The sequence below is a fragment of the Rhinatrema bivittatum genome, chromosome 6, assembly GCF_901001135.1.
Source record: "Rhinatrema bivittatum chromosome 6, aRhiBiv1.1, whole genome shotgun sequence".
NCBI classification, from domain to species: Eukaryota; Metazoa; Chordata; class Amphibia; order Gymnophiona; family Rhinatrematidae; genus Rhinatrema; species Rhinatrema bivittatum.
The window spans coordinates 237,646,049-237,661,964 of NC_042620.1; the positions used below are offsets into that span (position 1 = coordinate 237,646,049).

At 41.7% G+C, this 15,916-nt stretch overlaps 1 protein-coding gene across 5 annotated transcripts in view; it reads right to left on the reverse strand.

The window, feature by feature from the left end:
- Positions 1 to 15,916, reverse strand: part of LOC115094027 (protein FAM122A-like) — a 210,949-nt gene that overhangs the window by 63,938 nt on the left and 131,095 nt on the right. Inside the window, exon 10 of one of the 5 annotated variants that reach the window (XM_029606656.1) lies at positions 9,017 to 9,154. The exons of the other annotated variants lie outside the window; for them this stretch is intronic. Within the exon in view, the coding sequence (XP_029462516.1) occupies position 9,154 (1 nt within the window). The 3' untranslated portion in view covers positions 9,017 to 9,153. Of the gene's footprint in view, positions 1 to 9,016; positions 9,155 to 15,916 lie in introns of those variants that run through there. 5 annotated transcript variants of the gene reach the window in all.

A 15,916-nucleotide genomic window follows, 5' to 3' on the forward strand; every position in this document is an offset into this window, starting at 1 on the left:
TTTCATCTGCCATTTAGATGCCCAATTTTCCAGCCTCACAAGGTCTTCCTGCAATTTATCACAATCTGCTTGTGATTTAACTACTCTGAAAATTTTGTATCATCTGCAAATTTGATTACCTCACTCGTCATATTTCTTTCCAGATCATTTATAAATATATTGAAAAGTAAGGGTCCCAGTACAGATCCCTGAGGCACTCCACTGCCCACTCTCTTCCACTGAGAAAATTGTCCATTTAATCCTACTCTCTGTTTCCTGTCTTTTAGTCAGTTTGTAATCCACGAAAGGACATCGCCACCTATCCCATGACTTTTTACTTTTCCTACAAGCCTCTCATTAGGAAATTTGTCAAATGCCTTCTGAAAATCCAAGTATACTACATCTACCGGTTCACCTTTATCCACATGTTTATTAACTCCTTCAAAAAAGTGAAGCAGATTTGTGAGGCAAGACTTGCCCTGGGTAAAGCCATGTTGACTTTGTTCCATTAAACCATGTCTTTCTATATGTTCTGTGATTTTGATGTTTAGAACACCTTCCACTATTTTTCCTGGCACTGAAGTCAGGCTAACCGGTCTGTAATTTCCCAGATCTCCCCTGGAGCCCTTTTTAAATATGGGGGTTACATTAGCTATCCTCCAGTCTTCAGGTACAATGGATGATTTTAATGATAGGTTACAAATTTTTACTAATAGGTCTGAAATTTCATTTTTTAGTTCCTTCAGAATTCTGGGGTGTATACCATCTGGTCCAGGTGATTTACTACTCTTCAGTTTATCAATCAGGTCTACCACATCTTCTAGGATCACCATGATTTGGTTCAGTCCATCTGAATCATTGCCCATGAAAACCTTCTCCAGTATGGGTACCTCCCCAACATCCTCTTCAGTAAACACTGAAGAAAAGAAATAATTTAATCTTTCTGCGATGGCCTTATCTTCTCTAAGTGCCCCTTTAACCCCTCAATCATCTAACGGTCCAACTGACTCCCTCACAGGCTTTCTGCTTTGGATATATTTAAAAAAGTTTTTACTGTGAGTTTCTGCCTCTATGGCCAACTTCTTTTCAAATTCTCTCTTAGGTTGTCTTATCAATGTCTTACATTTAACTTGCCGTTTATGCATTTTCCTATTTTCCTCTGTTGGATCCTTCTTCCAATTTTTGAATGAAGATCTTTTGGCTAAAATAGCTTCTTTCACCTCCCCTTTTAACCATGCCGGTAATCGTTTTGCCTGCTTTCCACCTTTCTTAATGTGTGGAATACATCTGGATTGTGCTTCTAGGATGGTATTTTTTAACAATGACCACACCTCTTGCACACTTTTTACTTTTGTAGCTGCTCCTTTCAGTTTTTTCTAACTATTTTTCTCATTTTATCAAAGTTTCCCTTTTGAAAGTTTAGCACGAGAGCCATGGATTTGCTTACTGTCCCCCTTCCAGTCATTAATTCAAATTTGATCATATTATGATCACTATTGCCAAGTGGTCCCACTACCGTTACCTCTCTCACCAAATCCTGTGCTCCACTGAGAATTAGATCTAAAATTGCTCCCTCTCTCGTCAGTTCCTGAACCAATTGCTCCATAAAGCTATCCTTTATTCCATCCAGGAACTTTATCTCTGTAGGGTGTCCCGATGATTTATTTATTTATTTATAATTTTTATATACCGACATTCTTGATAAAAATATCAAATCAAATCGGTTTCCATTGAAACAGAACAGTCGCAGCTATGGCGTTACATTGAAACAAGTCGTCAAATCATTAAGTAACAGGTGAATATAGAAAAAAATAATAATTAAATAAGCATTTATAAATAAAACAGGTGAATATATAAAAAAAATAATTATAGATAAGCAATTATAAATAAAACCATTATAGATAACAGTTGATAATAAATAAACAGGTCGTCAAAAAACGAATGAATGACAAATATAATGGGGCGGCATAAACAGTGGAAAAAAGCGATAGATAAAGTAAGGCGTCTAATAAATATTGCTATGAGTAAGCGGAATAGAAAGGGCGTGGTGGGGCCCAGAGGAATCGGGTGGCCATGAGGAAGGAGAGGGTTGAGAAGCTCAGGCTGAAAGATGGATTGAGAAGATCTAGATGAAGGATGGTGAAGAGGAAGAGTGAGGAGGGGGTGGGATGAGTGGCATTAAATCAGGATCGGGGAATATGCTAGAGAGGTTGAGTCTCTCTACGGATCGAGGGATATGCTAGAGAGGTTGAGTCTCTCTACAGTTCAGTTTAGTCCATTGACCAGTGTCTCCCTAATGTCCTGTTATGTCCTTTGACCGGTGTCCGAATGATCTCGAGCCTCCAGAAAGGCTTGTCTGAAGAGCCAAGTTTTGAGGTGTTTCTTGAATGTTTGAAGACACGGTTCTTGTCTCAGCTCCGGAGGAAGCGAGTTCCAAAGGGTGGGCCCGGCTGTAGAAAAGGCGCGTTTTCTTAAGGTGGTTTTGATCGGAGGTGCATATAGAGATCCTTTGTAGGCGTTTCTGATTGGTCTGGTAGATGTGTGTGTGCGAAGTTGAAAGCTTAGCTTGAGAGGAGCAATGCCGTGAATGTCCTTGTGGATCATCAACAATGTTTTGAAGGTGATCCTGGATTTTAGAGGGAGCCAGTGCAGGCCTTGTAATGTGGGTGTAATGATGGCGGCGCGGGATGAAAGTGATGATACATTTACCCAGTCAATATTGGGGTAATTGAAGTCTCCCATTATTACCGCACTACCAATTTGGTTAGCTTCCCTAATTTCTCTTAGCATTTCACTGTCAGGCTCACCATCTTGACCAGGTGGACGGTAGTATACTCCTATCACTATAGTCTTCCCTGACACACAAGGGATTTCTACCCATAAAGATTCAATTGTGCATTTAGTCTCATGCAGAATGTTTATCCTGTTGGACTCTATGCCATCCCGGACATAAAGCGCCACACCACCTCCCGGGTGCTCCTCTCTGTCATTGCGATATAATTTGTACCCCGTTATAGCACTGTCCCATTGGTTGTCCTCCTTCCACCATGTCTCTGAGATGCCAATTAAGTCTATGTCATCATTCACTGCTATACATTCTAATTCTCCCATCTTACTTCTTAGACTTCTGGCATTAGCATACAAACATTTCAAAGTTTGTTTTTTGTTTGTATTTTCATTCTGCTTTTTAATTGATAGGGATAAGTTAGAATTTTTTAGCTCAGGTGAGTTTTTAGTTACAGGCACTTGGATTACTTTTCTTATTATTGGAACCTCACTGTCGGGATGCCCTAATTCTAATGCATCATTAGTATCCTTTAAAGATACCTCTCTCCGAACCATGCGCTGCTGAGCGACTGTCGGCTTTCCCCTTTGTTCTAGCTTAAAAGCTGCTCTATCTCCTTTATAAAGGTTAGCTCCAGCAGTCTGGTTCCACCCTGGTTAAGGTGGAGCCCATCCCTTCGGAAGAGACTCCCCCTTCCCCAAAAGGTTCCCCAGTTCCTAACAAAACTGAATCCCTCTTCCTTGCACCATCGTCTCATCCACGCATTGAGACTCCGGAGCTCTGCCTGCCTCTGATGACCTGCTGCTTTGCAGCAGATCTCTGTATTGTCCGACTCACAAAGACCTACTTTATCAGGTTCTACTGGTTCACAAGAATCCAGATTGGTTTGTCTTATAGTTTGGCCCTTGAAGGGAATTTTTTAATGAAGAGTTATTCTTCGACGGTGGTGGCTAAGTTGTTGAGAGCTAGAAGATTCTTCATTTCTTTAGCCTGTGTGCAAATTTGGAGAGTGTTCAAGGTTTGGTGTTTGCTTAACTCCTCTCAAGAAATGGAAGACATCCAGATGAGAAGATAGCGGTCTATCATTAACTGGATCTCTATAACAAGCGAGAGAGCTGCCACCTGTATCTTTAAGATATTAAAAGCCATCCCTTCAGAGAGAGAGACTTTTCTGCAAGACATCTAAAATCAATGGAATAGGGAGTGGTCTCGAGGATACCTTGCCGCTCCAAACACCAAACCTTGAACACACTCCAAATTTGCACACAGGCTAAAGAAATGAAGAATCTTCTAGCTCTCAACAACTTAGCCACTACCACCGAAGAATAACTCTTCACTAAAAATTCCCTTTCAAGGGCCAAACTATAAGACAAACCGATCTGTATTCTCGTGAACCAGTAGAACCTGATAAAGTAGGTCTTTGTGAGTCGGACAATACAGAGATCTGCTGCAAAGCAGTCAAAGAGCCACACATCATGGCCAACAAGATCAATCTGGCATTACCAGCTGAACGAGCCCTAGATGACAGACAATTCATTGAAGTAGTCTACCTGATATGGGCCAAAGGGAAAAACACGCATAGTACCTCTTTTGTTGGCCATACCTGAACTAGAGCGTTGATTCTGGATGAACATGAGTGCTTCTTTCGGCTCAAAAATCGGTTTACTGTTGTATTCTGGACCCTTGCCATCAGATCCCAAATGAAAAGACTCCAGATTGCTACAATCTGGCCGAACGTTTTTTGAAATAGGGAATATTCTCCTGGATCTATGACATGGCAATCAAGGAAATCTGCTTGGACACTGTCCACACTTTCAATGTGCAATGTCGACAAAGTTTGTAAATTCATTTCTGCCTATGGGAGAAGAATATCCATCTCGAACAACACTTGTGTTCGCAATTGTTATAGCACTTCTCATCTGACCACCTGTCCCATGAGCCAAGGCACAAATTTGTGAAGCGCTAGCTAAATATATCTGGCTTCCAAACGATTGGACCAGTTCGCTTCTTTGGAAGTCCATTGACCCTGGGCAAACAGATCCTGACAGTGCACTCCCCAGCTCGACAGACTGGCATTCATTACTATGATCCATTTAGGTGTGACTAAATCCATCCCTCGCTCCAGGGGCTCGACATCCAGCCACCACTGCATGCTCTGCCTTGTCATCTCCGGGAATGGCAATCTCAATGAATATTCTTGAGATTGGGGACTTCATCTGGCAAACAAAAGCCCTCTGAAGAGGACACATGGGTGCCCTCGCCCATGGCACAAAGTCCTAGGCTACCACCATGAACTTGAGCGTCAAAATAAGACTGATTTTGGGGGTCTTTTTGGCTGCTCTTAAAGCCTGAACCTGACCACATAACTTCTGGATCCTCTGGTCAATTAGGCATACTGAACTCACCTTTGTATCGAACTGAGCTCCCATGTACTCCAGCTTCTGAGAAGGATGAAGATTGCTTTTGGAAAAAACTGACAATCCAGCCCAACTCCTGTAACACTTGAATTACCAAGATGCTGAGACATTCTCCTGAAGGGACTTCGCCCAAATCAGCCACTCATCCAAATAAGGCTGCACCAAAATCCCTTCCTTGCCAAGGGTTGCTGCCACCACACCATGACTTTGGAGAATGTTCTTAGAGCTATTGCCAGCTGAAGGGCATTGCCTGAATCTGAAAATGATGGTCAAGGACTGCAAAATGGAGGAAAAGCTGATGCTCCTTCCAGCTTGGGATGTGAAGATAAGCTTCTGTTAAGTCCAGAGTGGCCAAAAACTCTTCCTTCTAAACAACCATGATCACAAATCTTAAGGTTTCCATCCTGAAATGATAGACCTTCAAGAAGTTGTTGGCTCGCTTCAGATCCAGAATGGGATGTAAAGATTTTTCTTTCTTTGAAACTACAAAGTAAATGGAATAGTGTCCCCAGCCTTCTTGGTCTTTGGAACTGGAACCACTGCCCTCAAATCGAGAAGTCTTTGCAGAGTGGCCTTTACTGCCTTTCTTTTCGTGGTCAAGTGACAAATAGAGACTGTAAAAGTGTCGGAAACAGGCTAGGTGAATTCCAGAGTGTAACCATTTCTTATTTCCAGGACCCCTTGGACCATCATAACATGGACTGACCTCTGATAAAACAGACTGTTGGCCACCTAGCTCTGTTATCTCAGATAGGATCCCCAAGGACTCACTGCAATAATCTAGAGGAGCTGGAGCCAGTCGCTCCATCTTTACTTTCTTTCTTAAAATGGAAGGAATGAAACCTTGAGAAGGTCCTGTTCTGCTGACTGGAAGAAGAGTGGCACTATCTGTATCTTTGAGCCTCAACATCCCTACTGCAAGAAGAATACCCCAGCTGTGGAGCCTTAGCTCTGTCCTCTGGGAATCAGGACCTTAGAATTGTCCTATGCCTTTGCCTTTTTATCCCCCAGCTCCTCAACCAACAAAAGCGTCTCTTTAAAGGGAAGCTCCATCAAGTTAGTTTTGGAGCTAGAATCTGCTGACCAGTTACACATCCATAAAAGCTGCCGAGCTGCTATAACCGATGCAACACTCCTTGCTGAGGCATGCACCAAATTATCCCCAGAATCTGCCAATAAGCTGTTCTGGGCTCCAATGGTGCAGACTCCTCATCAAGCTCTTCCTGGGCAACCTGTGCCAGATGGAGCCCAGATCACACCACAATACAGCAATAGGCTACACTCTGAAGGGACATACTCATACACTCAAAGGCTTAAAGGAGAATTAATTTTTGTTCCTGTGCATCCTTCAGAGCCACCCCACTTTTCACAGGAATGGTTATTCTCCTAATAACTGAGCATACCAAGGCATCTAACTCTGGGAAAATGGAACTTTATCCCTCAACTGAGGATCTATTGGATACAATTTGGCTAACGAGCAGCCCCCTTTGAAATTAGCCTCTGAGGTTGCCCATTCCAAATCAACAAGATCTTGCACTGCCTGGTGGAGAGGGGAAATCTGCAAAGTGCACAAAGACTGCGAAATTAGGGACATGAACTCAGCTCTATGGAAGAGATGCAGCATGGACACATGATCCTCCCTATCTGAAGGAACTTCTCCTTTCTCTAAATCCACATCACTATCTCCTGGAAAATACTTAAACCATCTAGAGAGTCATCCAAAGGAGGAAATGCCTCACCTGGGACTCCCCTCTCTGCTGCTTAACTCTCTCTTAACCCTTAATACCAGAACCTGAGGACACTGGGAGGGAAGGCACAGGAACCACAGACAGACTAGGTGCAAAAGGAGCAAGAACAGCAGAGACAGTCCCTGGGGAAGTGCCTTGCACCTTTCAAAAGGTCTGCACTCCTTTTAAAAGTTTCTGGGATATCAAAGCCCATGGAAAGGAAGACACCATCAGGAAAAGCCCTGGACCAGGTAAGCTCAGCAGTACACAAAGGACTCCCCCCCCCCCCCCCATTTCCCCAAGCTCCTCTGAGAGGGGGAGGGGCAACTTGTCCCTCTGCACCCCACAAGAGTAAAATGGTTGCTGGAGCAGAAGACACAACTCTCTCAATCACGGATTTCTCCGCAGCCTCAGAACCCCTCCTCCTGCTGTAACAAATTTGCGGTGAACTCACCACAGGCCAGAGAATACTCACAGATAAGTGATTGAGTTGTCCCAGCCTACACTTTCCAAATGTAGCAGGCTGAACACAATGTGACCTTTCTCCCGCACTCAGAAAACAATCATGGCTATGGTACCCGGGCCCCACAAAAAACAACCCTGGTCTCACTGGCAGGACTCCAAAATATCCCCCACAGCCAATTTCTACTCCCCCTGCTGCCATGATACACTGCCACTGAGTAGCACAGCACAATTCACATTAAAGGCATAGGACCTCAAACCAAAAGGGGGAGGAGGGAAGGCAAGCGGGAAGGGATAGGTGGTAGCAAAGAATAGGCAAGAGAGGAACCAAGCTCCCCTGGAAATCTTCTGGCCCTCCCTAGCTCAAAAGAGGCAAGAAACAGCAGTTGCCACTTCTGGAGTTCCTGTTACCTCTGCTTCTGTCTTCTTCCTAACTTCAAAGCAGGGACTTTTGCTTAAGTGAAGGAGGGAGAAACTGTCTTTCATCTCGGGAGTCTACAAGTCCTTATTATTCAGCCAGACTGAGCACACAACATGGAATGCTTGTCAGCTATCTGCTGGAGACAGATAATACTGGCAGGCTGGTTGTCAACACAGAGGTATATAAAGGTGACATCAGCAGGCCTATTGATCTCTGTCTCCATCTGCTGGTTGGCATGCATAATCCACTGGCTGGCCTGGTCTGACTAGATGAAGAGGCAGAGCCAGTCATCTTGGTAGGGAAAAGCAAATACATTGTGTAGCTTTAAATTTGCAGTGAGTACTGCAAGGCATTTTGTGAATACTTTTGGAGTATTGATAATGATTATTCTGTATGGTAAAACAGACATTTGCTGTGATTTTTGTGAACTGGAATGTGCGTATACACACCCTTGAAATCTAGGGTAGACTGCCAATCATTGATTTCCAATTGAGGGAGAATGATACTTAAGTATCATCTTGAACTTTTCATTTTTTAAATGCTTGTTGAGGTTCCTAAGGTCCAGGACAGGACAAAGATCTCTTCTCTAGTTTGAAATTAGAAAGTACTCGGAGAAGAAATCTATATTCCTTTCCTATACTGAAACATGCTCTATTGCACTGGCTGAGAATAAGGTTGATAGTCCTTGTTACCTACAGAGTAACTCTTGCAAAACTGTTTGGGGGAGAGGATTTGAAATTTAAATAATATCATTGCTGTATGATCTTTGATACTCAATGATCTGTTGTTATTAAAGACCATGCATGAATGAAATGTTGGCTTCTTCTCCCCACTGGAAGGTTAACTAGGAACTGTTTTATGTTGTAATCACAAATTCTGATTTAGTTTGAGAAAGCCACAAAGATTTGGTTTGTGTTCTTTCTTTGACATGCTGACTGGGTAATATTGCTGAGGATGTGATTGCTGAAAAGGATAAGGTATTTTCTCCTTGAATAGAAGTACTACTTTTTGAAGTAATGAGGTTAAGGCTTTTTAGATATAAACGGTTCTTCCCTCATTGCTGAGTGTCAGGAAAGTAGTATAATGATCCTTAAGATCTACAGTTTCTGTCACTTTTTCTCCAATGCCATTATTTATTGTACATGGAACATCAGCACATTTTTCATGTAAATTTTCAAGAAGCCTTAAAACTTAAAGCCAAGCAAATCTTCTGGCTCCAATGCTATTGCTGATGTTCTGGAAGAAGTTCATAAACCTCGTAGCTTGATCTCTTGAGGTGCTTACTATATTCTTCAGCTGTATGGACAGTAGATAAGAAATGTTTCTTGAAACTGGCTGGAAGTTGAGCCATATCATGCAGTTTCTGTAAGCAAGAAAACATATATGCACCATGTATAATTGAAGCGCAGCTATTCTAGAATTTAACATAGCTGATTGGAAAACCTTTTTTGCTGTGTTATTCAATAAAAATTTATCATATAGTGACATATAATTTAAATTTGATTGGTGGTGTGATATATTGTTAAAATTGCCAGGATTGTGTATCTTATAGGTGTTATTCAATAAGGCAAGATCTTTCCCCAGAGAAGTATTAAAAAGGAAAATATCTGACACAGAAGACTGCACCGGATCTAACTGATGTTCGGTACACCATGACTCAAAAACTTTCCACACTCTTGCATAAGCCAACGATATAGAAGGCTTACAAAGGCTTATTTACTCTTTCGGATAGTAGAAAGACTAGGGGGCACTCCATGAAGTTAGCATGGGGCACATTTAAAACTAATCGGAGAAAGTTCTTTTTTACTCAACACACAATTAAACTCTGGAATTTGTTGCCAGAGAATGTGGTTAGTGCAGTTAGTATAGCTGTGTTTAAAAAAGGATTGGATAAGTTCTTGGAGGAGAAGTCCATTACCTGCTATTAAGTTCACTTTGAGAATAGCCACTGCCATTAGCAATGGTTACATGGAATAGACTTAGTTTTTGGGTACTTGCCAGGTTCCTATGGCCTGGATTGGCCACTGTTGGAAACAGGATGCTGGGCTTGATGGACCCTTGGTGTGACCCAGTATGGCATTTTCTTATGTTCTTATGAGAACGTAATAAAGTAGTTACCACAGCATCAGAGTAACTTTTATTCTTTAACCGATGCCTCTCAAAAGCCATGCCACTAGAGAGAAGCGTTCGACCTCTTCCAAACAAACCGGATCCTGAGACAGGAGGCACGGTAGATCCCGAAACCGCAGGGGACCGTCCAGCGCTAAACTGACCAGGTCCGCGAACCACGGATGGCGTGGCCACTCCGGAGCCACTAAAACAACATCGACTCGCTGAACCTCTATCCGACGCAGGACCTTGCCGATCAGAGGCCAGGGTGGAAACACATAGAGAAGAACATTGTTTGGCCAAGGAAGTACCAGAGCATCTACTCCTTCCGCTCCTCTTTCCCTCCTACGGCTGAAGAACCGAGGGAAAGGCTTGTTACTTTATGGCTGATACCAAAATCTGCAACAGAGTAGACAGCCAGGAAATTGTGAAAAACATGAGGGACAACCTAGCAAAGTTAGAGAAATGGTCTAGAGTGTGGCAGCTAAGATTTAATGCAAAAAAAATGCAGTGTTATGCATTTTGGCTGCAAAACTCCAAGAGAGTGGTACAGTATAGAGGGAGAAATTATTTTAAGCACGAAGGAAGATCGGAATCTGGGGATGATCATATCTGATTATCTTGAAGTGGCCAAACAGATGGATAAGGCAATGACAAAAGCCAGAAAGATGCTTGGTTGCATAGAGAGAAGAATGATCAGCAGTAAAAAGGAGTTTAAGTCCCTAGTGAGACTTCATTTGGAATATTGTGCATCTGGGAACGAGCGGTGATTCCCACAGGCCTGGAGGCAGAATTCCATCTGATTCCAGCTTTTCTTAAAACAATCTTTATTCATAGCTTCAGTCATATTTACAACAGTAGACTGCCTTTACCTTCAGATAGTGTACTCTCTCTACTCAGTCTGTACTGCTTCGTCTCAGCTCAGTGTTACATTACAGGAGCTGCCTTCCTCCCAGAGACTTGGGTCTGGTCTGGTTATCCCCACCTGGATCCCAGCTCTTATTCCCTAGTCTCTGGTTATGCCCTCTGAGCCCCACCTGCCCTGCAGGATCCTGCCCACAGAGCATACTCTCCCCTTAAGGCATTTAAGGTGGACCAGGCATCTAAGTCTGGTCCTGCACAGGTAGAAGGGCACTGCCTCAGAGTGCAGTTCTGGAGACTGCATCTACAAAAAAAAAATTAAAGTGGTTGGATTCGGTCCAGAAGGTGGGTACTAAAATGGTCAATGGTCTTTGTTTTAAAGTATAGGAGGACAAACAAAGATCTAAACATGAATATCCTAGAGAAAAAGCTGGATAGGGAGATTTGATAGAGACATTTAAATTCCTCCAAGGTTTCATGCATACGAGGCAGGTCTCTTTCAACGAAAAGGAGGCTTATAGGATGAGGGTGAAAAGTAGTAGTCAAGAGTAAGCTAAGGAAATATTTCTTTACAAAGTAGTGGATGCATGGAACAGCCTCCCCATAGAGGTATTGGTAAGAAGTACATTATCTGAATTCAAGAAAACATGGGATAAAAACAGAGGATCTCTGAGAGAGTGGTAGGGATTGTAAAGCTTAATAAGTGTGGATGGGCAGACTGGATAGACTGTATGGTCACTGATGTCACTGTAAACCGCTGCCCTTGTGGGGTGAAGACTTCCATTATGGCCATGGTTGATGTTAAGAGTGTAGTCGTGTGACCAGGGCAGCAAGCTCTCAGGTGATACCCGCAGGGGTGCAGTTTAATGCCTCCCTCCCAACTAGGTCTCCCTCAGGGTCAGGGGGCCACAACCCACCCAGCAATTTCCTCCAAGCTAGGAAGGGGAGGCAAGGATATATAAACACAACAGATACAATTCACTTCACAGAATTATGCAAATGAAGTTTCTTTTTATTAAAATTAAATTATTCTTAGTGTGAAATACGTTTCTCTAATAATTTTACTTATAATATTCTTTCTATATTTTCTCTCTTTGTACTGGTTTTAATAATTCAACTTTCACACAGACCTTCTAGACCTACATAAGCTTATCAACAAGACAATAGAACAAATACTATTAGATAAGTACCTAAGTCTATCTTCTTTAACTATTAAAATTACTTTTCTCTTAATGTTTTTCCTTAAAGAATTGAGACTTTGTGTCCTTTTTATGTCTTTCAGGTCAACAAGAGCTTTCTTATATTCTTGTTCAGGTAAGTATATGACTTTTATGCTTTATGTTTGTGTGTTTCCTATGTGTGTTTTCTTCTCCTTCTTTATGTTCTTTTCTGTATCTTTTGTCTCTTCCTGTATATTTGTTTGACTTTTGTATACTTTAAGCTCAGATCTGGCTATTTTGGTATGTCCAGTGTACACTTAGTTTTATGCTTCTTGAGACTGTTGCAAGACAGGTTGAAAGTCTCTGTAGGCTCCGTTGTTCTTCTTGTCTTTTCCTTCTGGCTTTTCTGATCTTCTTCCTACTAGCCTAACTTAAACAAAACCAAAAAGAGAGACTACCTCCCTATACCAAGCTTCTTCGCAGACTAGTTATGTGGTGAGTTCCCTAGATGTAAGGTTCCTTCATGGCTTAGTGAACTGTGTTAACTAGCTTTATAAAAAAATAATAATCAATGCACCCTATTCCGTGAGAAGGAACAGAATACGTATACATTTACAGCATCATACGTTGAGCACCGAAACCTTGCTTCACATAACTTAGGGCTAGATTTTCCTATGTCGCAGGGTTCCCTGAATTGCGCACTAATGGGGGGGGGGCAGGCCTGCGAAAGCCGGCAGCGATTGCACCTCTGCGGTGCAATCGCTGCCGGCTTTCGCACCCAATAGCGCCATCATAAAAGGTGGTGCTATTGGACGCGAAATAGGCAGCGAAAAGGGTTCTTACCTTTTCGCTGTCCGCGATGTCCTCACAATGTCCACCCCAACTCCTCCTGTTCCAGTCTTGACGCCGCCCCATTTAGTGATCGCACACAAAAGGGACTTTTCGCTTGCGATCGCTTTGGAATATAACCCCCTTAGAGAGTTATTACTTTGATACTTAACAATTTTACTGCTCACAGACAAGTGCTGCTCTGTTGCCTTAATTTCAATTTGGCAACTTTGTTGTCATGAAGGGATGCGAATGTGATGAAAGTTACTGTCACTTTATTTTGTTTCTGGTCAGCTTTTTTTTTTTTTTTAATACTAATCATTAATCAAACCTCTTTTGCAGGGCTGACTCTGAAATATTTGTACTGTGACAGTTCATTTGTCCCTTCAGCAAATTTATTTTGCTCACCGTGTGTGTTTTCTTTCAGACATATCTTCCAGGCTTACACCTGTTAAACTAAGCTGCTCAGAATTACGTGGGGCAGCATTAACTTTATCAGTAACTCTGTTCTATTCTTTCCCTTACCTTTACAGAAGCCTTTGCTCTAAACACACTCATACATACTTTCCAGTCACGCTTTATTTTTCTTTTTACCGTTCCTTCTCTTTTTTTTATGCTTGTGATACTTTTACTAGGCCTGTGGAGCTGAGCACTAATCAACACTCCTGTTCTAAAAACAGGTTTTTTTTTTGGATTCCAAACTGTCAAGTAGCTTTACTAGCATTCTGGGATGCTTGCTACAATGACATCATTGCTCTGGGAACTCTGTGGCTGCCTGATGCTTCCACTTACACCAGCCAGCCCACTCCTGCCCTGCCAGACCTGAGACCCAGGTAACCTTCTTGTCTCTTAACTTTGGGCACCCTATTTACATCATCTATGATGGCATGGCCAAGACTGAACCTTATATCTGATATCTAGTTTTTGTGATTTAAAGTATTGACAAAAGTGTCTGCCAAACCCTTGTCTGAAGTTCCTGTTCTAGTCTATATACTAGTACTGCTATAACTTGCTTTGGAGATTTAATGATCTTAAACCAAACATGTCTTCCCTAGGTTCCACTTCTTTGAATATGGGGAAAGGAATCTTCTTGGCTGTCTTCTGGACAAAAGCGGGATATGCTGTATTATCAGGAGAACAGGTACTACTAGGTGGTTATGGAGAGGGATCAGATGGAGGACATGTAAAGCATGATCTAAATGGAAGAGTGGAGAAATAAAAGAAAATTCAGAGCCTTCCTGTGAATCAGAGATATTATAGGATGTTCCTCTGACACTGTCCACACCCTAGATAAGGGTGAGTCAGAGTAAAAAGTTGGAATAATAGGCTGGTTTTCCATCTATGCATCATTTACTCTAAAATGGGAGACATCTGCTCTGAGAGAGGAGGTAGTAGCATATCAATAAAATTTTTTTTTTTTTTACAAATTTAATCCACACCTTCCTAACCATAGAATGTTGGACAACTGTAGTAAGAAGAGTAGAAAAACCATCTGAACCAAAAGTGGGATTGAAGCACTTTGGACCTGTTCTGATTCTTATGTGCCGAAAACGGATTCTCTGCACTGAGATTATCGCTATGCAGAAGATGGAGCCATGGCTTTGCTAGTGGAAGGCATCGATAAGTCTTTAGTACTAAGGAGATTGTCTCTTTATCAGTGTAGAGATAGTCAGTGCAGTGCATATGCAATTTGGCACTAGATTTTATGACATCAAGACATCAAGACTTTTCAGATTTAATGCCTTCCTCCCAACTAGGTCTCTGTGCCAAAGAATGTTTCACCTTAACTGGTAAGGTGGAAATCTGAGATTTTAAAAACTCCAAGTTATAACTCGTTGACATACATGTACAGGCAGATCATCATGGGAAGAAGCAAGACACCAAACACATCAGTCATGCTAATCAGAGAGATTAATTTTAGAAGTGCAATGGGGACATCTTTTGAACCTTGGTTTGTTGTTCACCATCTTGAAGAGGAACGATGCTACATAAAATTAAATCTTTTTAAAAATGTTCTATTTATCATTTTACAAGTGAATCAATCAAAACACACTTGCACATAAAAGAGATAAGCATGCAGAAAAAAGGAAAATAAATCAACAAAAAATAAACTAAAAAATCTTATACCCTTAACACTGCTTACTCTCTATTAAGTCAAGTAGAAAAGAAGTATCACCAGAAAATGGGGAATAATTAGATCGCATTAGCAATAATCTCAATATATCAAAACTAAAGAAAATGAGTTGAAGGGGAGACAAAATCCAGTAGGCACTATTAACAGCCTCTTCTCCAGGCATTACTCCAGGTCTTGCAACTGTTCTTTTATTCCGAAAAAAAAATAGTTTAGATTTATAGAAAATATATCTAATATTAGAAAATGTATTCAAATCATAGAAGTCACCAACCAATTTACTTCCTGATGCAACTGAAGAAACAATCTCCTCCTATTCTGTGTCTGTTTACATACATGTGGTAACAACCAAATCTTCTGACCCATATACACCATATCCTTACTCAAAAGAAAAATATTATCACTGAACCTTTGTCAGATTCAAAAACAAAGAAAATGAATAAAGTACCAGGATGAACTACGTCTTCAGTTGAAACCTCAAGGAACACAGTAGATCCAGACTATCTGCATACACGTGAGAATGATGGTATCCCCTCTTCCCTTTTCTTGAATGGGAGATAAATAAAAATCTTATTCAAGAGGGAACTGCATTTCCAGAAATATGAAGAACTTCAATCGAATACTTCTTTTAACTGCTCCCATAAAAGTAGCCATATCGCATAGCTTAGTACTTAAAGTTTTCTCCAAAGTAATAACAGCCTGCCAGATGTCTTCCAGCCTGATGTTTTCTGGTCTCTACAGAACTGAAGTCTGGGAGGGAATAGGAGGCACAATGAAGACCAGGGATCTAGTTCCCCTCCCCTCCCTCCCTTTCTAGCAACTGTGCCTCCTGTTGCACTCACTGCTGAATCTACTAAACTCCAGGAAAAACTTATTTCACTTCCGGGTGAAATGCAGAGTTCTACCACTGTTTCTGCTCCTCCTGTCTGACCGCTCAACTCCATCACAGCAGTCGTAGGAGGACTTTCCTGCAGTCTCAGAAAATACCAATAGTGTTTGGCTCTCACTAGAACCTAGAACCACTGGAGGAATGGAG